This window comes from Poeciliopsis prolifica, unplaced genomic scaffold, assembly GCF_027474105.1.
Source record: "Poeciliopsis prolifica strain line A6 unplaced genomic scaffold, Auburn_PproV2 SCAFFOLD073, whole genome shotgun sequence".
NCBI lineage: Eukaryota > Metazoa > Chordata > Actinopteri > Cyprinodontiformes > Poeciliidae > Poeciliopsis > Poeciliopsis prolifica.
This window is the reverse complement of record NW_026562448.1, coordinates 1,163,562-1,189,411: the sequence shown is the minus strand read 5'-3', so window position 1 is coordinate 1,189,411 and position 25,850 is coordinate 1,163,562. Positions and strand designations below refer to the sequence as shown.

General features: G+C 44.5%; 2 protein-coding genes across 2 annotated transcripts; both read left to right on the top strand.

Annotated features, from left to right (window-relative positions):
• The first annotated feature begins 660 nt into the window (after positions 1 to 660).
• Positions 661 to 10,441, top strand: LOC129352205 (cysteine--tRNA ligase, cytoplasmic-like). The gene is given in 25 exon segments (XM_055021072.1): positions 661 to 722; positions 1,798 to 1,935; positions 1,938 to 2,024; positions 3,343 to 3,434; positions 3,867 to 3,955; positions 4,034 to 4,130; positions 4,497 to 4,595; positions 4,698 to 4,797; positions 4,800 to 4,846; positions 4,936 to 5,076; positions 5,150 to 5,238; positions 5,312 to 5,433; positions 5,820 to 5,932; positions 6,025 to 6,153; positions 6,792 to 6,921; positions 6,997 to 7,100; positions 7,180 to 7,277; positions 7,349 to 7,538; positions 7,926 to 7,988; positions 8,070 to 8,151; positions 8,225 to 8,305; positions 8,380 to 8,447; positions 9,344 to 9,414; positions 9,489 to 9,561; positions 9,683 to 10,441. Coding segments are annotated over 25 exon segments (2,454 nt in total). The 5' UTR covers positions 661 to 700; the 3' UTR covers positions 9,812 to 10,441.
• A 7,855-nt stretch (positions 10,442 to 18,296) lies between these two features.
• LOC129352204 (G2/mitotic-specific cyclin-B2-like) lies at positions 18,297 to 25,728 on the top strand. Its single transcript, XM_055021069.1, is given in 9 exon segments — positions 18,297 to 18,335; positions 18,407 to 18,471; positions 18,473 to 18,518; positions 18,817 to 19,200; positions 19,455 to 19,613; positions 19,675 to 19,911; positions 24,764 to 24,904; positions 25,331 to 25,441; positions 25,524 to 25,728. Coding segments are annotated over 9 exon segments (1,278 nt in total). The 5' UTR covers positions 18,297 to 18,311; the 3' UTR covers positions 25,635 to 25,728.
• Positions 25,729 to 25,850: the final 122 nt, after the last annotated feature.

Sequence of the window (25,850 nt, the reverse complement as noted above, 5' to 3'; positions counted from 1 at the left end):
CAAAACTAGCATTTAAAAAAATCTAAATACAACATAAGACAATTAAAAGTTATTTTTGACACAGAAACTCAGCATGTTTTATACGTGACATGGCAGAATTGTGGTGATAGTGACTCAGGCCTGCATGTAGACATACTAAAAAGCTGAGTGGAAGGTAAAGGTGGAAAAGACAAACTGGCATCCGGTATTAAAAATAATTTTTAAAAAAGCTGAACCTAGATGATGGACTAGTTCCAAAAACCAAAATACTCACTTTACAGCCTTTGAGGTTTTTTTTTAATTAAAGATCTCTGCAAGAAGGAGAAATCAAACATTGGAAAGCATCCAAAATGCAAAAATTCTCATATAAAGTGGAACAACTGTACATATATTGCATGTTGTGATACGTATAATAAAATAAAATACGATTATATATGATTTTCTATTATCTGTTAGCCAGAATAATCAGAAATAGACATATGAATGCGTCACTGTCTTTAATTTGTCAATTCATTAATTATGTTGCACTGTTTGAATAAATTACTGAACTTTTTAAAAATTACTAAAAAATATTTTATCCTGAAAACACCTGTTGCGACACATGTGTTGGTGAGTCCGCCAGTCATTAGTGTCCCCCGCTGCCGGTGTTCTGACACATTGATTCCTTTTCTGCTTCCGGTCCGGTTATTGTTGCATCAGCATCTCATTGAGACCTGTGGCCATGTCGAGCTCACCGGAGACAGGTACAGTTTTTACCGCCTATTACCTGTTATTATCACCGCTGTTTCCTCAGACACGAGGCCGGTAGGAAGCAGAGGCAGGCCGGTTTAATGTTTCAGGGGCTGTCAGGCTAAATTAGCCTCTGTTAGCTCTGTTAGCGAGCGGCTCGGCTAAATCAGCGGAACTCTGTTTAAGAAACGATCATTCAAGACTTTTTATTTCAGTGTTTATGTTTTGTAAAACAAAGAAATGAATAAAGGAAATATAATTTAGCAATATCTGAATATGTTCAGTTCGGCATAATTATTAAACTAAATAAAGTGTTTCTTAAAACCAAAATCTATCATGTTATTCTGACAGAAATCATTTAAATGAATTGGGCATTTAAACTGAAGCTCATGCATATGAATATGTTTTTATTTATTATGTTCACAGCTTTCCTTTTTAATTTACCTGACATTAATCATGAGATCAATTAATAAAACATACCCTGTATGTCATATTATATATATCAAAAGGTTTGTTTCATCCTTTAAATATATTATATTCTGCAATCTGCATGATGTGAAATATTTTTTCCCCATTTTCATCCTTCATCTTCATGCATGGTTTCTCTTTCATTTTGTTCTGGTGTTGAATCCTCATCTGCTCCTTTTCCTGTCTTGAATTTCTCTTTCCTGTTTTCTTTGTGAATGCATCATCTTTTTGTTTTGTGAGTTTTCTGATTAGCTCCTTTATTTGATCCTGGTTATGTTTGGGAATCAGCAGATGGTTTGCAGTAGTTAAACCCAGGTCTTAAACCGGTTTTCCACTCAGGTCATATTTCAGGTTTTAATTCTCCTCTTTTATGGAAAATATCGCCAGACGAATGTCGTTCCCTCATGAAGATGATTTGCCCCGTATTTTCTACATTTTCTGCAGTAAATCTCTCTAAAGTCCTGAAAAGCATTGATCAGGATGACTTTAGCTGCTTGCTGGATGGTTTTCTGTGAGGAAATGAGGATTTGATCAGAGGTTTTGCTCTGATTTTTTTCTCTCCAGAGGATGAGGACAGTGGCAGCTGCTCGGCTGCTAACGTCTGCCCTCTTGTTTCTGCAGCCTTTGAGTTTGGCTCCTTGCTGCAGATTAACGAGGAGGCCGCGCTGACGGCGGCCCTCAACGACTACCTGAGCTCACGCAGCTACCTGGCGGGCTTCGGCCCCTCCCAGGCCGACCTGAGAGCCTTTAGGCTCCTCCCCCGCCCCCCGCCCCGCAGCACGTCCACGCTCTGCGCTGGTACAGACACATTTCCGCCCTGCAGCAGGACCTGAGTGCAGACGGCAGCAGTGAGTAGACAGTTGACGTGAAGCAGGTTTCTTCAGAGAACCATGAACCCACAGTTCCTCTGGAGTGTTTCAGCTAGAGCTTTGGCCTGTGGGTGGCGCTCTGCGGCGCAGCGGCTTATCGCTGCTCAAACAGCTCAGGGTCAGGAACACCTGCAGCCCCAGAAACATCACAGCTGCTGCCTCTGTTTGTCCTCTCACTGCATGTTGTTCTACCAGATCATCCGTCCTTTCCGGAAACTTTTCTTTCAGCTTTTTCTGCTTTTTCTGTTTACAAAGCTTCAGCAGCTGCTGTGAAAATCTCTAATAATAAATAAATCTTTAATGCATCAGTAGAATGTCTCTATGAATGATAGAATAATTTGTATTAAGAACAATTCAAGGCATAGCCAATCAGAAAATGTAAAAATCACCATGGCACCGTTACCCAGTGGTTCCTGTCCCTGCATCTCTGCACCAGCTCACTGAAACACACCAACAGCTCCACCTTTTGGTAAATGTATCGAAACAACTTTAATCTTTTCAGGCAGTTTGGAGAATAACAGCCAATATAAAATAATAACAAAGAAACTGATAAATAAACTAGAACAAACCTTCAAAATGGTTCAGAAAAGTGCATTTAGAAAATTCAAGGTGTAGAATTAGATTGAACAGATTGTCACCAATAATCTATTCAATAAAAAATCTATTTATTTTTCCAAAACTTCCTGAATCTTCCTGAAAGTTTTAATTTTGCTGTCAAAACTTTCATCTTCCCGTTTTGCAGATATTTCATCTAAATGTCTTTAAACTGAAACAATAAAATCTTTTTGAAGTTAAATATTTGGATGAAACAGGAATCAACCTTTTTTATAATCTTTAGAATATTTTCTGCTTTTTAACACGAGAAACCAGATTTATATTCCTGAGTTATATTTGAGTAACTTAAAGAAAAAAAAGGACATTTAGGAGGATTTTGCTACAAGTAAATTTCTTCTGCATTAGTAATTTTATCATGATGTATTTCTGCTCTTGTTAGTTTTTGTTAAATTTCATATTCAAAGAAATTTATTTATATTTATGACATTCATCTGAATTATTTTCCTTTTGGTCTTTAAAATGCCAACATTTCCATATAACTTTATATTTCGGTCTCTAATTATGCCCATATTTATATATTAAATGATGTTTTGATCAGTTATTCACAACTCAAGTCACTTTTTTGCTCTTCAGTCATTTCTGGGACGGTGAGATTTTATTTTCACTTGAGTAAAAACAAGCTGAAGTTTTGTCATGTTTGTCTCCTTGGTGTGAATGTCACCAGTTTCTGGTTTCATTCCAGTGAAGGGGAAACGGGTCCAGCCTCCATGGTCGCCACCGGCGGGAACAGAAGTTCCTCAGCTGCGGCTCTACAACAGCCTGACCAGAACCAAGGTACGGCATAGAACCGGCAACTCTGGGCTGCAGAACCCAGCAGCTGCTGCAGAACCCAGCAGCTGCTGCAGAACCCAGCAGCTGCTGCAGAACCCAGCAGCTGCTGCTGCACTTTAAGGTGCTAAAACGCCTGCATGTTCACCTGATCAGGCAGAATATGATCTATAGACCAATTCACATGTTAGAACTAAACAATAAGGAGCAGAGGCGGCGCTGGGGGGAGCTCAGGGTGCCAAACTGTTTAACACAGCAACACTTGAATTAGTCTGTCTGCTGCTAAAGGTCAATAAATCTAAAACTCACCTGCAAAGCTGTGAAGTTTTACTGTAGGAAACCTCATATAGAGCAGAAACCAGGCTGGTCCGATCGCTGAGCCCTGCAGTACACCGCAGCCTCAGCCGGTTCTGTTTAATCGCCGTCTCGTTGTTCCAGGAGCCGTTTGTTCCCCAGAAGGGCAACAAGGTGACATGGTACTGCTGCGGCCCCACCGTTTATGACGCCTCACACATGGGACATGCCAGGTAACCGGGTCAGAACCAGAAACCCAGAACCAGGCCAGAACCTCTCCGTCCTGACCAGCCGCTCCGCCTCTGTTGCAGGTCCTACATCTCCTTCGACATCCTGCGGCGGATCCTGAGGGATTACTTTAAGTATGACGTCCTCTACTGCATGAACATCACAGACATCGACGACAAGGTGAGAATCCAGCGGTTCTGGAAGGTTCTGAAGGTTCTGAAGGTTTGAAACGGTCCTACATGCTGCAGGTAAACTGGAACGTCTCATCAGTCATTTTTTCTTAACAGCAAAGTGAAAAACAATAAACAATGTGTAAAAACGTGGTGATGTTCTGCACTGTTGCAGCTCAATAAGCCAAATTAAATGAGTTGTTTCTGCAGCAAATTAAATCTTTGAAAGTTTCTGGAAATGTTCTGGATTTTCAACCAACCAATTATTTTTAACAATGCAGAATTATGAGCTTCATGCAGTTTTGATTTTCGGGTGTCTAACAAACAAAATGTAGCAGTCAGATAATCCAGGCATCTGGTTCTCTTCCTGGTTCAGATCATCAAACGGGCTCGGCAGAACTTCCTCCTGGAGCGGTACAGGGAGAAGCGGCCGCAGGCGGCTCAGATCCTGCAGGATGTCCTGAACGCACGAGTGGTGAGTCAGAGATCGGATCCGATGCGCCGGTCGAGATCGGATCAGCAACGACATGGCGGTCCGGTCCGGTCGCGATCAGTTTCCTCCTCCATCTTCCTGCAGCTGTTCCGGGAGCAGCTGGCCTCCACCACGGACCCGGATAAGAAGCAGATGTTGGAGCGTCTGGATGCCGCCGTCGCCGCCGCTCTGCTGCCCCTGCAGGGGCGACGGAGAGCAACGCAGCAGCTGACGTGCTGCAGCCTCTGGCTGAGGTCAGGCGGACCGAAACGCTGCAGAACTCCTCATCCTGCTGCTGTTCCAGTTCCTCTGTAACAGAGTTTGGTGTTAATTATTTTCCCAGGTTTTGCTGGAGAACTCGAAGGACTTGCTGTCCGACTGGCTGGACAGGCAGTTTGGAAGTGAAGTCACAGAGAACTCCATCTTCTCCGTCCTGCCGAAGTTCTGGGAGGGGGAGTTCCACAGAGACATGGAGGCCCTGAACGTAAGCTGCAGGCTCCGCCCCCTCCGCCCGATCAGCTGAGCGAGAGCTTCATCTCTCTCTCCACGCCCCCCAGGTTCTGCCTGCCGACGTTCTGACCCGAGTCAGTGAGTACGTCCCGGAGATCGTGGAGTTTGTGAGGAAAATCGTCTCCAATGGTTACGGGTGAGGACAGTACCATCTGAAGGGTTCTCCAGCAGCCGCTGCCTCTGATCCGTTTGGTTCTGGGATGTCTGCAGTACGAGTCCAACGGGTCCGTCTACTTCGATACCCAGAGGTTTGATTCCAGTCCACAACATTCGTACGCCAAGCTGGTCCCAGAGGCTGTGGGAGACCAGAAGGCACTGCAGGAAGGAGAAGGTACGGCAGGAGGCGTCTTACCTGGAGCTAACACCAGGAGACGTCTTACCTGGAGCTAACACCAGGAGACGTCTTACCCTGGAGCTAACACCAGGAGGCGTCTTACCTGGAGCTAACGCCAGGAGGCGTCTTACCTGGAGCTAACACCAGGAGGCGTCTTACCTGGAGCTAACGCCAGGAGGCGTCTTACCTGGAGCTAACGCCAGGAGGCGTCTTACCTGGAGCTAACACCAGGAGGCGTCTTACCTGGAGCTAACACCAGGAGGCGTCTTACCTGGAGCTAACACCAGGAGGCGTCTTACCTGGAGCTAACGCCAGGAGGCGTCTTACCTGGAGCTAACGCCAGGAGGCGTCGAACCTCATTTTCGTCCCGATCTTCTCTGCAGGTGATCTGAGCATCTCAGCAGACAGACTGAGTGAGAAGAAATCCCAGAACGACTTCGCTCTGTGGAAAGCCTCGAAGCCCGGCGAGCCGTCCTGGGACTCTCCATGGGGGAAGGTGAGCGGCTGCCGCCATTTTCCTCCTGATTCTCATGTTCCACGCTTTAATAACTGAGAGTCTGTGTCCTCCTGTGGCGGCGGCGGCGGCAGGGTCGGCCCGGGTGGCACATCGAGTGTTCAGCCATGGCCGGCTCCATCCTGGGAGAGTCCATGGACATCCACGGAGGAGGCTTCGACCTGCGCTTCCCCCATCATGACAACGAGCTGGCCCAGTCCGAGGTCACTTCCTGTCACTTCCTGTCACTCTCTTGCTTATGTTTTGCTTCCAAACAGCCAAACCTGACACCAACTCTGTTGGTGGGGTTGGGACGATAAATCAATTTTATCAATTAATCAAATTTTTATTTCTGAAGATTTAAATTTTGGAAAATTTTACTTTTTTAACATTTTGTGCTCATTGTATTTCCATAAATGAGAGCGACGTCAGGGCGGCCATCTTGTCTTAAAGCATGTTTTACAGCTGCAAAATATGTCAGGCTAAATTTATTTCTTTAATTACTAGAATGAATTTTCACAGAACTCAATTTCTGCCAAAACAACTCAGAAATTTTGAGATTAATCTTGGATATTTTCAGGTAAAAAACATGGAAATTTTGAAAAGTTAAAACATTTTCAACTTTTTCAACTCATAAAATCATCAACAGTGAATTTGTTTTTACTTTTGAAACTCAGAAATGTTTTTGAAATTTTTGTCAGAATTGATTTCTGATTGTTTTCTATCTACAGTGGGCCAAATACGCCGCCATGAGACAATCATTCAGATTAATCTGATCTCTCATCATGGCGGTTCTGTTTGGCGGTTCTGTTTGGCGGTTCTGTTTGACGGTTCTGTTTGAGCCCAGCTGTTTTTTCTTCAGGCGTTCTTCCAGAACGACTGTTGGGTCCGTTACTTCCTGCACACCGGCCACCTGACCATCGCCGGCTGCAAGATGTCCAAGTCTCTGAAAAACTTCATCACCATAAAGGACTCCCTGGCGAAGAACACAGGTGAGTGTGCCTGCGTTGCTGGGCGAGCGTCGGCCTGCAGGCGCCCCCTGCTGACGTGAGCCGTTCCTCCCGCAGCGCGCCAGCTGCGCCTGGCCTTCCTCATGCATTCCTGGAAAGACACGCTGGATTACTCGGCCAACACCATGGAGTCGGCCGTCCAGTACGAGAAGTTCATGAACGTAGGTGCCGCCGCCGCCTCGGGCGACTCCCCGCCGCCTCGCTCGGGTCTAAAGCTGCCGGTTCTCTTCCCGCCTGCAGGAGTTCTTCCTGAACGTCAAAGACATCCTGCGGGCGCCGAGCGACCTGACCGGACGCTACGAGAAGTGGGAGGCGGAGGAGGCGGAGCTTAACAGCAGGTGAGACATCAGAGGACAGGAAGCAGCTTCAGCCTCCACACACACCAACAGCGCACCTGTGTGTGTTCCAGTTTCTACGACAGGAAGTGGGCTGTTCACCTGGCGCTGTGTGACAACATGGACACTCGCAGCGCCATGGAGGAGATGAGGCTTCTGGTCGGCCTCAGCAACAGCTACATCGCCAGCAGGAAGAGCGCCAAGCTGAGGCCCAACCGCCTGCTGCTGGAGAGCATCGCCTCCTACCTCACCGCCATGATGAAGGTGATGATGATGATGGAGGAGGAAGACGGGGAGTCAACCAATCAGGAAGGACGTTCAATGAGCTCGTTTCTAAGAATAAAGTGACAAATTAATTATGTAATTTAATTGGATTAAGTCAAGTAATTGGTTGAATTATTTTATTAAATTGATTACTCACATTAATAAAACCATTAAATTCATCTGTTTACATTAATTAATGTAATTAATTAAAACCTTAATATTTCAGAAATAAAAAAGGGATTAAAAAAGAAACTCAAATTAATTTACCTAATAAATAAATTATACTAAAATTATCCATTTAAATAACTAAATTTTTTTTAAAATACTTCATTTAATTTGTGATTTAAAAGCTGTTTGTGCATCAACAATCTTCTGGCTCTGCTCCAGATATTCGGAGCCATCGACGGATCCGATCCCATCGGTTTCCCAGTCGGAGGACAAGCTGTGGATGTGAGTGAACGGCTGATCTGTTGGGAGAACCCAGCTGGGAAAAACCTGTGCAGTGACCCGGTTCTGGTCCGATCTTTGCAGCTGGAGAGCACGGTGATGCCCTACCTGGCGGTTCTGTCCGACTTCAGAGAGGACGTCCGGAAAATCGCCCGGGAGCAGAAAGGTGAGGCCGAAACCCGACGTTCCGGATCCCGTCCGGGCTTCCAGAACTGACTCTGTTCTCCCGACCCGTCCAGTGACGGCGCTGCTGCGGCTCTGCGACGCCGTCCGGGACGACACGCTGCCGGAGCTGGGCGTCCGCCTGGAGGACCACGAAGGTGACGCAGCTTTTTAAAAACGGGTCCAACAGGAAGTCCGCAGCGGCTCGGGTCAAACTGAGAATGTGTTTCAGGTCAGCCCACCGTGGTGAAGCTGGTGGACAAGGAGACGTTACTGAGGGAGCGAGAGGAGAAGAAGAAGGTGAGGCTCACTGATCAACTCTGATACGTTTGTAAAACAATAAATTTTTTACATGTTCGCCGTCTCGTGTATCGAATGGCGCCGATAATCTGCACTGCAAAAACTCAAAGTCTCACCAAGTCATTCGGTCCAGACAGCTGCAGATACAGAAGACTGGAAATAAGGCAAAGCGAAAGCTGAGCAGAGAGAATCACAGCGCTGTAAAAAATACTCCTAAATGTACAGAAAAAATTAATGTAACTAGTTATTACCGGGTCGTAACTAATAAGTAACTTGTTTTAAATAGATTGATTGATCTGCAGTCAGACGGTTTGAATGAATTATTATGTTATTAGATGATTAATCATAAAAACACCTTTTTAATGTAATATTGGAAATACATTAAAAAATGCAAATAAACTAACAAATTCCTTTTTAATGATCAGATAATAACCATGATAACTGATTTAGTGATCATTTGCAGGAAATAATGAATCTGCAGCTAAAAATGAAACGTTTCTGCTGGGCTGAACATTGGATCAGATTAGGGATAATCTGGTGATTCAGTTTTGGATCAACTGATTAATAATTGAATGTAAAAGGTGGTTAACATGAGATTCTTTTTACAGAACCAGCGAAAGCTAAAGCCTTCATCAGTGTTGGTTAATTTATAGACAAAGTTTTAAAAGTTGTTTATAGTTTTGGTTTAGTTTCTGCCTGACTGTTTTTCAGGAAACTGCCTTTTGAGCCTCTAATGCTCCAGTTATCAATTAATCAATTACTAAATCAGTTGATGGTTATCATAATAATGGTGGAGATCGTTCCAGACCTGCAGCAGAGTGAGAATGAAAGCATGAATCAGTTCTTCCATCAATCAACAGTTTGAACTGATGATGAAACTTTTCCTTCGTTCCCAGATGGAGGAGGAGAAGAAGCGGAAGAAGGAGGAAGCTGCCAGGAAGAAGCAGGAGCAGGAGGTCCGTCGGACATTTTGAATCGCTTGGATTCGCCGACTCGTTCGCCCAATAATCACTTTGCTCTCTCTCTTCCAGATGGCGAAACTGGCCAAATGAAGGTCCCTCCGTGTGAGATGTTTCGCCTGGAAACAGACAAATATTCCAGGTTTGACGAGACGGTAAGTGGGACATTCAATCTCCTCCCAAACGAAGCCAAAACGTTTTGGGTCCATTTGAACATGTTTTTGAACAGTTTTCAGTTTTGAAAACTTGGCATCTTTCCCGTTTTCCTCCCCTCAGGGTTTTCCCACTCATGACGCTGAAGGAAAGGAGCTGAGCAAAGGCCAAGCCAAGAAGCTGCGGAAGCTGTTTGAGGCTCAGGAGAAGCTCCACAGCGAGTATCTGCAGATGAACCAGAACGGGAACTGAGTCCGCTTCCATCTGACGCAGCTTCAGTCGGGATCAACGAACCGTTTTATTCTCCTCCACAAATGTCTGAATGTGTGGAAGAAGAAACGTTTCCTCCATCAGCAGAACCCAGCTGCGCCTGCCGCTTCGGCTGGGATCCAACTCATGAACTTCATCTGTGACGGCTTCCATCATGCATTCCTATCAGCCGTTCGTTCATCCATTCATTCATTCATCCATCCGTCTGTAAACGGATTCAAACAAACTGCGACGCCGAGTCTCCAACAGGGGAAAACTGAAGTCAGGAAAACCTGAGAAGCTTCAACCAAACTGGAGGCAAAAATGTTCATTTGTGCTGCTTTGAATATGTCAATAAAGGTTTAAAGGTCAAAAGGTCAACCAGCCAGCCCACATCACTCAAATCAAACTAAATTGGTGTCAATGTTATGTTTGTGCTGGTTTGTGTAGCTATCATATAAAAGATGTTAATGTCTCCAGAGGTCATCAGAGGTCAACCAGGGGAAGCTCACATTTTCAAAACCAAACAGTTTTTCTGGTTTGTGTCGTAGGTTTTTTTTGGTTTTGCCACTATCATTTTAAACATATAAATACATGTTTCCAGAGGTCATGAAAGGTCAACCAGCTCCTCCATCTTCCATGCATTAATATAAATGGGTGCGAAATAATTGGATTACATTTTTATTAATATATTTAAAATGATAGCGGCACAAAAGTTTGACAACAATCTTGATAGATTTGGATGATGTGGGTGGAGCTGGTTGACCTTTTGACCTTTAAACTTTCATTGAAATCTTTGAAGCCAAAGCAGCATAAATGTAGTGGAGTTGATTGACAGCAGATTTGACTGGTTGACCTTTCATGACCTCTGGAAACATTTATTAATATATTTACAAAGATAACATCAGGTTTCAAAGGTGGAGGGGAAACTCGCTCAGGTTAGTAATTACTGTCAGAAAAGCTTCTGATGTTGGTTCTGGAAAAACGTTCCTGGGATAAAATCATCTTGTTGGGATAAGATAGATAATAACAGCTTTTCACGTTTCCAGGTCCGTTTTCTCCGGTCTTGGTGTCGTCTCTGTGAAAACGGACCGAGTTTGTATTGTTGTGGTTCTGCCGATAAATCCCAGGATGCTCCAAACGGAGGAGCTGCAGGATCCGGGGAACATCAGCAGATCTGACAGGAAGAGCTGAGCTTTTAGTCAAACATCCATCCATTACTGCTAGTATTTTCTACTGATTTATTGAAAACTCGTGTTTCTGTGAAGGCGCAGCTGCAGGTTGTGAAGAAGATGCTCCAATAAAAACAGTCAGAGACACAGGTGGTGTCTTTATTTCAGACAATACAGACTCATTCAGATCAGAAGCATCAATCAGAAACTCCTCAAAATATTTCCATTGATCCAACAGACCAGGAATCTGAGTCAGATGTCATTTGCTCCACATGCAGATCACTGACAACTCAAGACACATCTGGGAACCACAAAGTTTAAGATTTAAAAACTGAAACTTTACATTTTAAATAAAGTTGTACCAAATACAACTTTATTTAAAGTTGTGTTTTGATGTTTTTCACTGAAATTGCAAAAAATAATTTTGTACATTTCTGAACATAAATCAGGTTCTGCCTCTTTCCCTGGTTAAAAATCGGCTCACGATGTTCTGATGATGTACAGTTTGTTTTTTTTTCTGTTTTATTTCTGAGTTCATTAAATTGTTGTAATTTAAGTTCAAATGTAGACTAAAATAATTATACTTTGTGTTGCACCTTAAAAGTTCCCCATTTCAAGAACTTGGTTTAGTCTACGTCTTTATTTTATAAATATTAAATTTGAACCCTTTGATCTGCACCAGCTGCCTGACTTTGGACACAATATTTATATTTTCATTTAAAAAGTTGAAGTTCTGGTTCAGCAGTGAATCAAATAAGATCTTTAACCGGTTAATATATGAATCATCTAGAAACATAGAATTAGTGACAAATATTTATTATTGAAATGTTAAAATAAATAAAAGTAATTGTCTTATTCCAGAGGATATTTGATACAAACAGGAAGTTGCTGTTTAACACGCTGTGAAGAAGCATGTTGTTACACATGGAGGCAACCAGCTTCATTTACATGAGCAACTTTTTGAAAAGGAAGTATTAATAGGAGTATTTTTACTGCACTGAACTGCAGTGAAGTTTCTGGCAACCCAGAAACGCATCAGCCTACAATTTATGTTTGAGTGAGACCTCCTGTCTACACAGCTTTGTTTCTGAGCGCTGTTCTTTATATACAAGCTTTTTGTTGTGAAAAACAGATTTTTTTTTTATATATATATGTTTATTGAGTTTTCACACACACATTTAACAGATTACTATGTGAGAGAGATATACTCTTACCAACAAAACAGTACAAATAAAAACATACAATAACCAAAAGTAAAATAAATTAAGATACGAACAGGTCGAGACAATTATCTAGATAACTGGATACAGTGCACTGATTACCATTTACACTTCCGGGTGTTACAACCAGTATTTTACAACATTTTACAGATCTTATTTTCTTCCGGGAGAGATACAAAATTTGGGATGTTAGTTCGAACATAATTTCTAATTTGCAGGTATCTAAAAAAATCCGTATCCGGAAGAGAAAAACAGCTCTTCAGCATTGCAAATGAGGCAAACTTTTTGTTAATATACAAATTTTTCAGCGTAATTAGGCCTTTTAGTCTCCAATTTTTAAATGATACATCCGACAGCGATGGGGGAAAAGCATGGTTACGGTACATTGGGGCATGAACTGAGGTCTCTGGTAGGTTGCAGTATATCTTAATTTGTTTCCATATTTTCAAACAATTTGAAACAACCATATTATTTATTCCATTATTTGTTGGAGATGTTGGCGTCGAGAAAAGAAGTGCCGAGAGAGAGCTATTTGTAACACTAGATCTTTCAATAGCCACCCAGGGGGGAGAGTTTGCAGGAAGTTCCTGAGTATCATCTTCCTGCCAATACATCAGGCTCCTTGCATTAGCTGCCCAATAGTAGTGCTGGAAGCAGGGCAATCCCAACCCCCCCATCTTTCTCGGTTTGTGTAAGTGAGTTTTGATATTCTATGAGCTTTAAAGCCCCAGACAAAGGGCAAGATTATTGAGTCCAGAGATTTAAAAAAGGCCTTCGTTATGAAAATAGGCAGACCCTGGAAAAGATATAAAATTTAGGCAAGGACACCATCTTAATAGCATTGATGCGGCCCATCATTGAGAGTGGGAGTGTTCTCCATCTATCAATATCTTCCTAATGTCAGGTTCGGTGTTTTTCTGTGTTTAATTCTGAGTTTCTGTGTCCTGAGTTCTCCTCTTGTCCTGTCTTCCCTTGATTGTTCCCAGGTGTGTCTTGTTCTCCTGATTACCCTCAGTGTATTTAGTCCCTCCTGTGTCCTTTGTTCCTCGTAGGGTCCTTGTCATTGTTTGTCGTTGTCGTATTTTGTCATTTTCTGCCGTCGTTTGTTTTCCGCCTGTATGACCAGTTGCTACCGGCGTGAGCCCTGGTTTCCGCTCAGCCGTGCTGCCTGGCCGCGGACTACGTCTATTGACTGTGTTTTTGTGGAGTATTTTGTTATTAAATTACTCACCATTCATCTACCTGGGTCTCCAGCGTCTGCCTCACCACCACCACTTCATGACAGAAGGACCCGACCAAGAATACGGTGAGGCTAGCTGAATTCAGCATGGACCCAGAGGGTTTAGAGGAGCTACTCCGTACTATCCAGGAGTATGAGGAGTCAAAGAGCACGTCCACGTTCGCCCTGAGACGGCCAGGGTTCGCGATACGCCTGGGCCTGCTACTGGACTATTGGGTTCCTCGTCTCCCGCACCCCGCGCTGGTGGAGCTGCAGCGGGAGGCAGAGGAGATACGCCGGACAGCCTTTGCTGCCTGGGATGCTAAACCTCTGCCTCCCAGGCCAGACATCCGCTCCGCCAGCCCAGCCCCAGCTCCAGCCTCTGCTCCTCGTCCTGCTCCGCCGGACCCCGCTCCGGCTGCCGTTCCTGCTCCGCCGGACCCCGCTCCGGCTTCGGCTCCTGCTCCGCCGGATTCCGCTCCGGCTTCGGCTCCTGCTCCGCCGGATTCCGCTCCGGCCTCCGTGGACTCTGCTCCTTGTGCCGCTGCTCCTTCCGAGATCCCCAGTGCTCCTCCCGAGACTCCCAGTGCTCCTCCCGAGACTCCCAGTGCTCCTCCCGAGACTCCCAGTGCTCCTCCCGAGACTCCCAGTGCTCCTCCCGAGTCCCCCAGTGCTCCTCCCGAGATCCCAGTGCTCCTCCCGAGATCCCCAGTGCTCCTCGAGATCCCCAGTGCTCCTCCCGAGATCCCCAGTGCTCCTCCCGATCCCCAGTGCTCCTCCCGAGATCCCCAAGTGTTCCTCCAGTGCCCCCTAGTGTTCCTCCAGTGCCCCCTAGTGTTCCTCCAGTGCCCCCTAGTGTTCCTCCAGTGCCCCCTAGTGTTCCTCCAGTGCCCCCTAGTTTCCTCCAGTGTCCCCTAGTGTTCCTCCTGTGCCCCCTAGTGTCCCTCGGCACCATGGACGCCCTCCGGACCTCCCCCGTGGGGTCTGCCGCGGGCGCCGAGGCCGCCCTCCAGACCCCCTCGACGCCTCTGCCCTCTTTCTGTTTAGTTTTGGACTCTTGGCCCCTCCTTGTGTTTCCGCCCACCTTTTGTGGGTAGTTTTTTTGTTTTCTGGACTCTGGCCCTCCTTCCGTCGCCCCTCCGCCCACCCTGGTTTTTGGGTTTTGGATTTTGTTTTTGGGCGTCTGGTAGCCGCCCTTTAAGGGGGGGGTACTGTCAGGTTCGGTGTTTTTCTGTGTTTAATTCTGAGTTTCTGTGTCCTGAGTTCTCCTCGTTGTCCTGTCTTCCCCTTGATTGTTCCCAGGTGTGTCTTGTTCTCCTGATTACCCTCAGTGTATTTAGTCCCTCCTGTGTCCTTTGTTCCTGGTCGGGTCCTTGTCATTGTTTGTCGTTGTCGTATTTTGTCATTTTCTGCCATCGTTTGTTTTCGCCTGTATGACCAGTTGCTACCGGCGTGAGCCCTGGTTTCCGCTCAGCCGTGCTGCCTGGCCGCGGACTACGTCTATTGACTGTGTTTTTGTGGAGTATTTTGTTATTAAATTACTCACCATTCATCTACCTGGGTCTCCAGCGTCTGCCTCACCACCACCATTTCATGACACCTAAGGTTATCCACTTTTTCTAAAAAGTTCAACTTGAAGATTTGTTTAGGGTCTTTAGGCATAACTCCAAGATATTTCAGTTTGTCAGTTATCTTAAACAAGAGGTTATCTAAGAATTCAGGAGTGAGTCTAACACCTAGTGGCATAAATTCACTCTTCTGCCAGTTAATAGTGTAACATGAAATCTCGCCAAATGATTGAATGAGGTCTAGGAGAATTGGTACTGATTTCTCAGGCTGTGATACAAAAACAACAACATCATCAGCATATAATGAAATGTGATGGTCAATGTTTCCCAGCTGAATTGGTTTGATTAGGGAATGTTTCCTGATACTAATGGCGAGGGGTTCCATAGCAACCACGAAAAGTAGAGGGCTAAGGGGGCAACCCTGACGGGTTCCTCGATGCAGGAGGAAGGGCTCTGACTTGTCCTGGTTTGTGAGGACAGAGGCAGAGGGTTGAGCATACATTGTTTTAATCCACGACACAAATTTACTACCAAACCCAAATTCCTCAAGTACAGTCAAAATGTAAGGCCACTCCAGTTGGTCAAACACCTTTTCAGCATCCGGGTGTAGCGTAGTTAATCCTGCGTTGTGTCTTTTTGAGGCAAGAAAAGCCAAACAACAGCTGATGTGCAGATGATTTTAATGCACCTGCATTCAAATGGCAGAAAATAGTATCAATCAGAACAGTGTACTTTTCAGTCCCCACAGCGCCTTCTCCCACGGAATCCGAACAGAAAGAGCGCAAGTGCGTGTGACTTAAGTAAAGTAACACATTTACTTTATGAAATAAAAACAATTGCATTAATAAGTAACTGAGCCCAAACATGGGCATATTAACCTTAAACAGTACATTAATGAAACCAAATAAAATACCATAAATAGTAATGAAACATCACATACCTGCATTCAAATGGCAGAAAATAGTATCAATCAGAACAGTGTACTTTTCAGTCCCGCACAGCGCCTGTTCAACCATGAACATATACTATCTTCAGCACATGCACATACAATTTGTTAGCAATGTTTCATGTATAAAACAGCTAGCTAACTGTTAGCTACTAGCCTTAATTTAACAAAGGTTAATTTATACTACAATAACAATACACATTTTACAAAAAAACTGTGATAAAACCATCACTTAATACACTAACATACACTTATTAAACACAAAAACGAAACTTCATACCTTCTCCCACGGAATCCGAACAGAAAGAGCGCGACCGAGAGTGTGGGAAAACCTTTCACAGCCTACAATGGTATGATCCACTAATTTATATTTTTAAACTCCAAACTGATACTAGAAATAATGACCCATGAACTAAATATGTTCAACAGCAACAATAATAATTCCCATTTCTATTACAACACATGAAAGTTTAATAAAAATAATAATTTGGAGACAGGAAGTTACCCGCTGGATTACAATGGATCTGTCGTCCTTTCAAAATAAAGCTGCCGGTGCTCAGAATTTCCCATCGGAACATCCTCCCACTTAACAATCTAGTGTAACAACATCACATCGCTACACAGGCAAATAGCAGCTCCCTTAAACTTACTGTCAAATTTGTGATACATAATGTTCATTAACCGGCTGATATTAAAGAATGAAAACCTTTTAGGGATGAAGCCCGTTTTGGTCCGGATGGACAATAGAGGAAACATGTTTATCTAGCCTATTTGCCAGTACTTTAGCGAATATTTTAATGTCGGAGTTCAATAGTGAGATAGGGCGATATGATGAGGGCTCTGTCTCCTCCCTACCTTCTTTATGTATTAATGTGATATTAGCTTCATACATAGTGGGGGGAAATTTCCCTGAATCAAGAGAGTGAACGAACATCCTCTGGAGGAGGGGAGCAATCTTCTGGGCATATCTCTTATAGAGCTCAGTTCCGAAACCATCTGGTCCTGGGGCCTTGGCATTGGGAAGTGATTTGATTACATCAACAATCTCTTCCACAGTAATGTCTGCATTGAGCGCCTCTCGCGCATCTTCACTCATCTTTGGGAGGTTCAGATCTTTAAGCCAGCTTGAGATATTTCCTTTGCTTTAGACCTGTATAGTTGCTCATAATATTCCTTAAATGAATCGTTTATATTTCTTGGTTCAATTACAATTTTTCCTGTCTTGGATTTAATTTTATGTATTGCCCTGTTGGCCTGCAAGCCCCGCAGCTGACGAGCCAACAGTTTATGGGGGTTTATCACTCAGCTCAAAGTGTTTCTGCTTAATTTTAAACATCTGATCGAGCACCCGCCTGGACAAGATAGTATTATAATATTCATTTAAGACAAGGATGTTTTCTAAAGTCGAAGGATTGGAAGAGGACTTGTAATTAGATTCTAAGCGTGCTAATTCAGTCTCAATTTCTGAGAGGCGTTTCCGATTTTTGTTTTTCAGGAACTTTTCAAAAGAAATAATATGACCCCTGATCACAACTTTGAAGTTTCCCATAGTGTAGAGTCTGTAACATCTTTTGTATCGTTAGTATCTATAAAGTCAGAAATTTTATCATCTAGGAATTTACAGAATGTCTCCTGTGATAGAAGGGATTGGTGGAAACGCCAGAAATATTGTTGTTTCCTATGGTTAAGATCGAGAGTCAGTGAGATTGGAGAGTGATCAGAGATTAGAAGCGTATGTATTTGGAGGATATCACATTAGGTATTAGTTTAGCATCCAACAGAAAATAGTCTATTCTTGAATACGATTTATGTACATTGAGAAAAAGGAATAGTCCCTGTCCACCGGATGCTGCAGTCTCCAAGCATCAACCAAATCTGTTGTTGTCATGAGGTTGTTAAAAAACCACAAGGGTGAAAAACAGATTTTAACATGACAATTCTTTATGATGTTGTGATATATTTTCACATTTTTGTATTATTAAAACGTAATTTTATATTTTACCTGTCGGATTATATCGTTTCTTTAAATTAAATCAAATTAAGAAGTAATACTCAATAACTAAGAAATGTTTTTTATGGAGGAATACTTCATACTTGAAGCAAAGTAATATGGATATACATATTGAAGTTCTGCGATATTTCGCTACTAATGTGAAGCATTTCTGCTGTTTACATATCTGATTTTGACTTCCTATTCTCAGCCAATCAGCGGCCTCCTAGCCTCAGCTGCAGCCAATAAGCGGCCTCTGGGCCTAAGCCATAGCCAATCAGATTCCCCGCAGCGCTATTTGAACGTCCTGCGTGAACCGTGTTCTGTAGTTTGAGCTGCAGTGGATTTTCTCCGGTTCTGGTTCAAATATTCAGGCTTTAATCTCGACATGTCTGTGGGGCTTCGTGCTGCGGTGAGTTAACGTGTCTCCGTCCGTCTCCGTGTCTCCGTCCTCGTTGTCCAACTTGTCTCGGTTCGTTGCAGCCGCTGCAGGCCGCAGAGGAGCCTCTGAAGGCGGGGAAAAGCTCCGCGGCGGCTCGGCGTAGAGCCCCTGGGAGAGATCACCAACCAGCCCGGACCGCTGGCCGATACCAAGGTAACGCTCCGGGACCAGAACCCAGCGGTCCAAACCGGCTCAGACTTGTGTCGTTATGGTAACCTAATTAAATTCGAGAGGTCATCGGGGTCAACGCCCCAAAGACAACACAGCGGATGTTTTGGCTTTTGACTTGAAGGTGACCCGGATGTAGACCTAAATGTTTGCTGTGTTGGTTTTTAACCTCATGTTAATCCCTGTAACATGTGCAGAAGGTTTTTAATGCGTTTAGAATCAGCTTTATTGGCTAAGATTGTGGTAGAAATGAGGAATTTCGGTTTAAATATCTGTTTTTCAGAGGACGGGATCGTCCAACAAGTCCTCCAAGTTTTCCTGCTCCCAGAAACCCAGCCGGGTCCCTGAGGTCGCGGCCCGGGTCCCTGAGGTCGCGGCCCGGGTCCCTGAGGTCGCGGCCCGGGTCCCTGAGGTCGCGGCCCGGGTCCCTGAGGTCGCGGCCCGGGTCCCGGAGGTCGCGGCCCGGGTCCCGGAGGTCGCGGCCCGGGTCCCGGAGACGCTCCCGCCTCTTCCAGAGGATCCGTCCCTGGAGGCGGAGCAGGAACTGTGCCCGGCTTTCTCCGAGACGCTGCTGCCGGTGCCGGACGTGGATGAGCAGGACGCGGCGGAGCCGCAGCTCTGCTCTCACTACGTCAAGGACATCTACGCCTACCTGCAGAGTCTGGAGGTAACGTCCTTCCTCCTGCTCTGACCTTTGACCCAGAATTCAGCTTTGCTTTCTAAAGTGTAAGCAGACAGATTGTAGGTGCTCCTCTGTTTTATACATCATTTATGCACAAAAGCCTGTCGAATGTGGACAGCCCCTGGCTCTGGCCTTGACCTCTGACCCAGTGACACACAGGGAGTTCAATATACAAATTGAAAATCCAATACAGGAGTTTCTCATTTTGGCATGACCTCTGACCCCCGGCATGTCTCCAGGTGCAGCAGGCCATCCGGGCCGACTACCTGAAGGGGTCGGAGGTCACGGCGGCCATGAGGGCGATCCTGGTGGACTGGTTGATCCAGGTCCACTCTCGCTTCCAGCTGCTGCAAGAGACGCTGTACCTCACCGTGGCCGTCCTGGACCGCTTCCTGCAGGTGAGCCGCACCGGCACCAGAACCTCCCGCCGCCAGCTCTGACCCTCTGCTGCCGCCGCAGGTCCAGCCGGTGTCCCGCAGGAAGCTGCAGCTGGCCGGCGTGGCCGCCATGCTGGTGGCCTGTAAGTACGAGGAGATGTTCTGCCCGGAGGTGGGAGACTTCGCCTACATCACGGATGACGCCTTCAGCAAGGCCCAGATCCTGGAGATGGAGCAGCTGGTGCTGAAGCGGCTCGGCTTCCAGCTGGGCCGCCCGCTGCCGCTGCACTTCCTGCGCCGAGCCTCCAAGGTGGCAAACGTGAGTCTGGAGCAGCAGGGGATTCTGGGAAAACTCCTGATGGGTCCATCTAGGCCTGTCACGATAACAGATTTTGCCGGGCGATAAAAATTCTTGCGATAAACGATAATATTGTTTGAAGACCTTTTTACATTGATTTAATGGAAATTACGTGATAATACATGCGATTTCCTGCCAAAGATAGAAACACTTTACTTTCAAAAGACACTGAACACTGGGACTGATGCACAAAATAAATAACACAACCAAAACCAAAAATAAAATAGATTCTCAGTCTCCATTAACAATAAATGTACTTGAATAAAAACTAAACAACATAAAGCCAAAGTGGAAATAAATGCTGCATTCAACCAAAAGACTGCAGATTATGAAGTCTGTATATTATATTGGCCTTCAGTAATAATTAGATTTAAATAGAGAAGAATCCGACTGATTGATGCAAAAGTTCAAACTACAGGATTTATTCCAAACGACAATCTTAGAACGTTATTCGTTCTGAGATTGTCACTTGTGTGTTGCTGTAGATCGTTGTGTGTTGCTGTAGATCTTTGTGTGTTACTGTGGATCGTTGTGTTGCTGTGGATCGTTGTGTTGCTGTGGATCGTTGTGTTGCTGTGGATCGTTGTGTTGCTGTGGATCGTTGTGTTGCTGTGGATCGTTGTGTTGCTGTAGATCGTTGTGTGTTGCTGTAGATCGTTGTGTGTTACTATGGATCGTTGTGTTACTGTAGATCGTTGTGTGACTGTAGATCGTTGTGTGTTACTGTAGATCGTTGTGTGTTACTGTAGATCGTTGTGTGTTACTGTAGATCGTTGTGTGTTGCTGTAGATCGTTGTGTGTTGCTGTAGATCGTTGTGTGTGCTGTAGATCTTTGTGTGTTACTATGGATCGTTGTGTGTTACTGTAGATCGTTGTGTGTTGCTGTAGATCGTTGTGTTGCTGTAGATCGTTGTGTGTTACTGTAGATCGTTGTGTGTTACTGTAGATCGTTGTGTGTTGCTGTAGATCGTTGTGTGTTGCTGTAGATCGTTGTGTGTTGCTGTAGATCGTTGTGTGTTACTGTGGATCGTTGTGTGTTGCTGTAGATCGTTGTGTGTTACTGTAGATCGTTGTGTGTTGCTGTAGATCGTTGTGTGTTGCTGTAGATCGTTGTGTGTTACTGTAGATCGTTGTGTGTTACTGTAGATCGTTGTGTGTTACTGTAGATCGTTGTGTGTTGCTGTAGATCGTTGTGTGTTACTGTGGATCGTTGTGTGTTACTGTGGATCGTTGTGTTGCTGTGGATCGTTGTGTTGCTGTGGATCGTTGTGTTGCTGTGGATCGTTGTGTTGCTGTGGATCGTTGTGTGACTGTAGATCGTTGTGTGACTGTAGATCGTTGTGTTGCTGTAGATCGTTGTGTGTTGCTGTAGATCGTTGTGTTGCTGTAGATCGTTGTGTGTTGCTGTGGATCGTTGTGTTGCTGTGGATCGTTGTGTGACTGTAGATCGTTGTGTGACTGTAGATCGTTGTGTTGCTGTAGATCGTTGTGTGTTGCTGTAGATCGTTGTGTGTTGCTGTAGATCGTTGTGTGTTGCTGTAGATCGTTGTGTGTTGCTGTAGATCGTTGCGGCCGCTCCAATCTAAATCCAGGATTTGTCCAGACTGGGAGCTGAACGCAGCCTGTTGAATGTGACCGGGAGCCAATCAGAAAGCGCGGATTCCCCTCCTGCTTTAGGAGGGGAATCATGGAGGGGATCCCAAACAAATATCCTGACAAATATTTCTAAATTAACACACAAAATCTGTTATGTTGATTGCAAAGAAGCACAAAAACAATCCTGGATGGACTGATTAGTGTGAAAAGATGTTCAATATTATATTTTAAGTAACAGTTATTGATGCTGAAACACCAATTCATTGATATTTTAACCATTTAATAGTTTTTATCCAGACGTTCTGGCCCAACAGGCCCTTTAAGAACGTTCTGGTTTTTGATCTGGACCCAAATGGAAATGAGTTTCATGTCCTGATATTCGGGATAAAACAAGAGAATCCTGTTTTGAATGTAAACAAGAATGAAGATATTTGGAGGTGGAATGATGTCACAGCACCAGCAAAGATTCTGTGATGTCACTGGCGATGCAGTCTGTGATGTCATCAACTGCAGAATCGTATGTAACACAATTCTGCATATTTGTCATTGCTTGCAATACCCCTGACCAGTTCAGACGCCCGCAAAGCACTTTCCAATCGACCGTTCACTTCGTTTCGAAATCGACAACTTTAGTGATTTTACTGGAATAAAAATGTCTCAAAATACAGAAAGACACCAGAACCGCAGACTGGCCCACCTGGAGGAGGAGCTGGAAGAAATCAAATTCCAGCTGCAGAAACAAACGGAGCTCAAAGTGGGATTTTTCAACAAGGCCCACAGAGCAACTGAGGAGCTGAAGAGACTCCAGAGATACACTGACACTGAAACACTGAAAGTTGTTGCTATTGCTTGTCAGGCTCACTTCAGTGTGGAAGACCTGGATAAAGAGGAGCTGCAACAAAAATACGAAGATTTAAAGGTGTCTCAGTTCCACATCCAGGACGCACTGCTGGCAGAAATGCATGATGAGAAGCAGCGAAATAAAGTCCTGGAAGACAAGCTGGATGACCTGAAGGCTTCGTATGAGGAGCTGCGCCGTAAATACGAAGCAGACGTTGGTGATGAGGCAAAGCTACATGAGGAACAGAGCCTGGAGAAGCTCAGAGTGGAGAAAGACAACATCATACATGACATGACCCAAAAGATCGACCTCCTGCAAGAAAATGAAAAACGTTTACAAGCCGAACTTGAGGAGAGCAAACGTGGAACAAACGAACAATCAAAATTAATAAACGAGTTAAAGCAGCAGGCGGAGATTTACCAAGACAAAATAAAGAAAGCGGAAGCTGCACTTTACAAAGAAAGAAAAGAAAATGTCATCCTTGGATTAAACTACACTGTATTGATTGAACAATTTGAAAAGCTGGAGACACAGAAAGAAACTCTGATGGAGAAATCAGAGGAGGACACGGCGCTGGTGGAGAAAATAAGAAAGGAGTACGCCATCCTCCAACGCAAAGCAAACCAGGACGCCAAATTCCTGAAGAAAAACGCAAAGATTTTAAAGAAAGAATTGGATAAGAGCAAAACATTTTACAACAAGCTCAAACTTAAATATAACTTGGATATTACTGGATTGAAGGAGGAGATGGAAAGATGTAAACAGAAAGTACAACAAGAGAAAGACGCCTCATTGCAATCAGCGACTGAGAAGCAGCAGCTCATCGACAGCCTGCGACAGGAAAACGCCGTCCTGGAGGAAAACACACGGCGAGAAATCCAGGTCCTCCAGGACAAGGACAGAAATGCACAGGATGAACTGGAGACGCTCAGAGTTTTGTTCAAGGAGCTGCAGTGTTCTTACATTCATGATGTTAATATGTTGAAGACACAGGCAGAGCAGTTCCAGGAAGAAATAAGCAAAATGAAGCAAGAATTGGAGACAACCAGAGATCAACTGCAGCCAGAACACTGAGGAAGATCAGCATGAAGATCAGGAAACTACAGTTCACAACAAGAGGAGGAAAAGAACCGGGTCGACGGTTATGGATTTAGTCATCTTATTTCCTCGGAGGAGGATTTAGCAAGAGAACCAATACCAGGATGTTCAAATGATCTGGAATCCATACAAGGCGACATCGATGAGGAAACCATCCAGCAGGATTTAGAGACTCCAGATATGAACAGCAAACAAGAAGGAAAGAAGAAAAAACCAAAGACTCCAATTTGGAAAAAAATTCGAAAATCTTTAGATTGAAGAAGACAAAAAAAACAACAACAGGAGTGAATTCAATAAAAAACGAGGCCTGTGGCGATTCGGCCTGTTATGATAACAGATTTTACTGAGCGATTTAATCGTCTCAAAAAATTATCGCGATAAACTATAATATTGTTTGAAGATCTTTTCACACTGATTTAATGGATATTGCGTAATAATACATGCGACTTCCTGCCACAGATAGATACACTTTACTTTCAAAACAACACAGAGAGGAATCCTGAACAGCTGACACGGTGCAACCCGAAGTCCAGCAGACATCGGAGATGATATGTGGAAACATGAATGTTTAACCAACATTTCATGCAAAGAAAATATAAATAACTCGGGAGGAGTTGGAGCGAAATTTCCACCAGAAAACCTGGTAAACTTTTCAGCTGTTCTTCGTTAAGGTGACATAAAATGGTTATAATGATTTCATTCAGTCAGACTGACACTCGCTACATGCATTGCTGGTAGATGTAGTAAGGAATGATTAAGGTTTGCCTTCCTGTCACCAGAGCCGATGCTCAGCTCATAACGCCACCTCACCTTCTGAGACCAAACTTCATTTCTTCAGATTTCACACTGGAAACATTCAGATCAAACGTTATCATCCTTTTGTCTCGGCAGGTTGGAGTTAAAACTAACTACATCATACTGCGTCTCAATTGTTTGCAGCATTATTTCAAAATGGCGACATTTCAACAATATTGAACAAGGAACATCTCTAATTATCATTAGTCATAATTATTAGTGTTTTTTTTATCACTTATTGTGACAGGCTTATGCTGTGAAACATTTTAGACAATAATTTGATTTTAAATAATTGAATTAATGTTCTGCACCTTTTGTCCGATGTTGGATTTTTGTTTTTAAATCAATTCCTGTTAATTGCGTTTTTAAGATGGCTGATCAGCCAGAGAACGCGCGTCGATCGTTTAGTCCAGTCTGGATTAGGAGTTCTCCGGGGTTCTGGTCCGGTCTGGATCGGTGGTTCTGACTGTCTCTGTGTCTCAGACCGACGTAGAGAAGCACACGCTGGCCAAGTACCTGATGGAGCTGACCCTGCTGGACTACCAGATGGTCCACGTGCGGCCCTCTGAGGTCGCCGCCGCCTCCCTGTGTCTGTCCCAGCTGCTGGTGGACGGCCTGCCCTGGGTGAGTCACCCTGCCTGTCCTTCTGTCTGTCAGCTTCAGTTATTCCAGCTGGAAACCAGAGATCAGGATGACCTCTGACACAGATCAGAGAAACTTTGATTCCTGCAGCGTCGGACTGACAAACAGCCCAGAACCTGCTGCTGGAGTTCTGACTAGAACCAGGAGGACAGAGACGCCGCCTGGTTCTAGTCCTTCACTGAGAAACTTTAAACTACTGCTGGTAGTTTATAAATCACTGCTGCTGTACCAGCCTTCCAGACCGCTCAGGTTCTGGTTCTGCTTTGCATCCAAACACATTTCCAGGAAACAGAAAACAGCTGAAACATTGAGTTAAAGCTAAAACCCAGCTGGTCAGTCGTTTTGGCACCAATAAATGGGACAAAAATGTTTGTTCCTGGTTTCTTTACTAATGAATGTTTTCCTCAGTCGCCCACGCAGCAGCACTACTCCACCTATGACGAGGCCCACCTGCAGCCAATCATGCAGCAGTTGGCAAAGAACGTGGTTCTGGTGAACGAGGGGAGGACCAAGTTCCAGGTGAGTCCAAGACGTCTAGCCGGCCCCCGGTCCCTGTACCCCGGCTGGAGGATGATCTCTCTGTCTCTCTCTCATCCTGCAGGCGGTGAGGAAGAAGTACTCCAGCAGCAAACTGATGAAGATCAGCCTCCTTCCTCAGCTGAACTCCTCCATCATCCAGAAGCTGGCGGCTCCTCTGCTAACGGAGTCCTGAGACCCGGGAACGTTTTCCTGTACTTTAACTGTTTGCACTTTAGTTTTGGATTTGTTCTCTTGCATATTTGATAAAATGTTTTTATAAATTTTCAGAGTTTTGTAGTTTTCTTCAGGATCTTGTTGTACCTTAAACTGTATTGTGAACATGAGATGCAAAGTTTGTCTGCAAGCCACTGCTCTGGAAACAAACTCTAAGACTTATTTTAATTTTAAA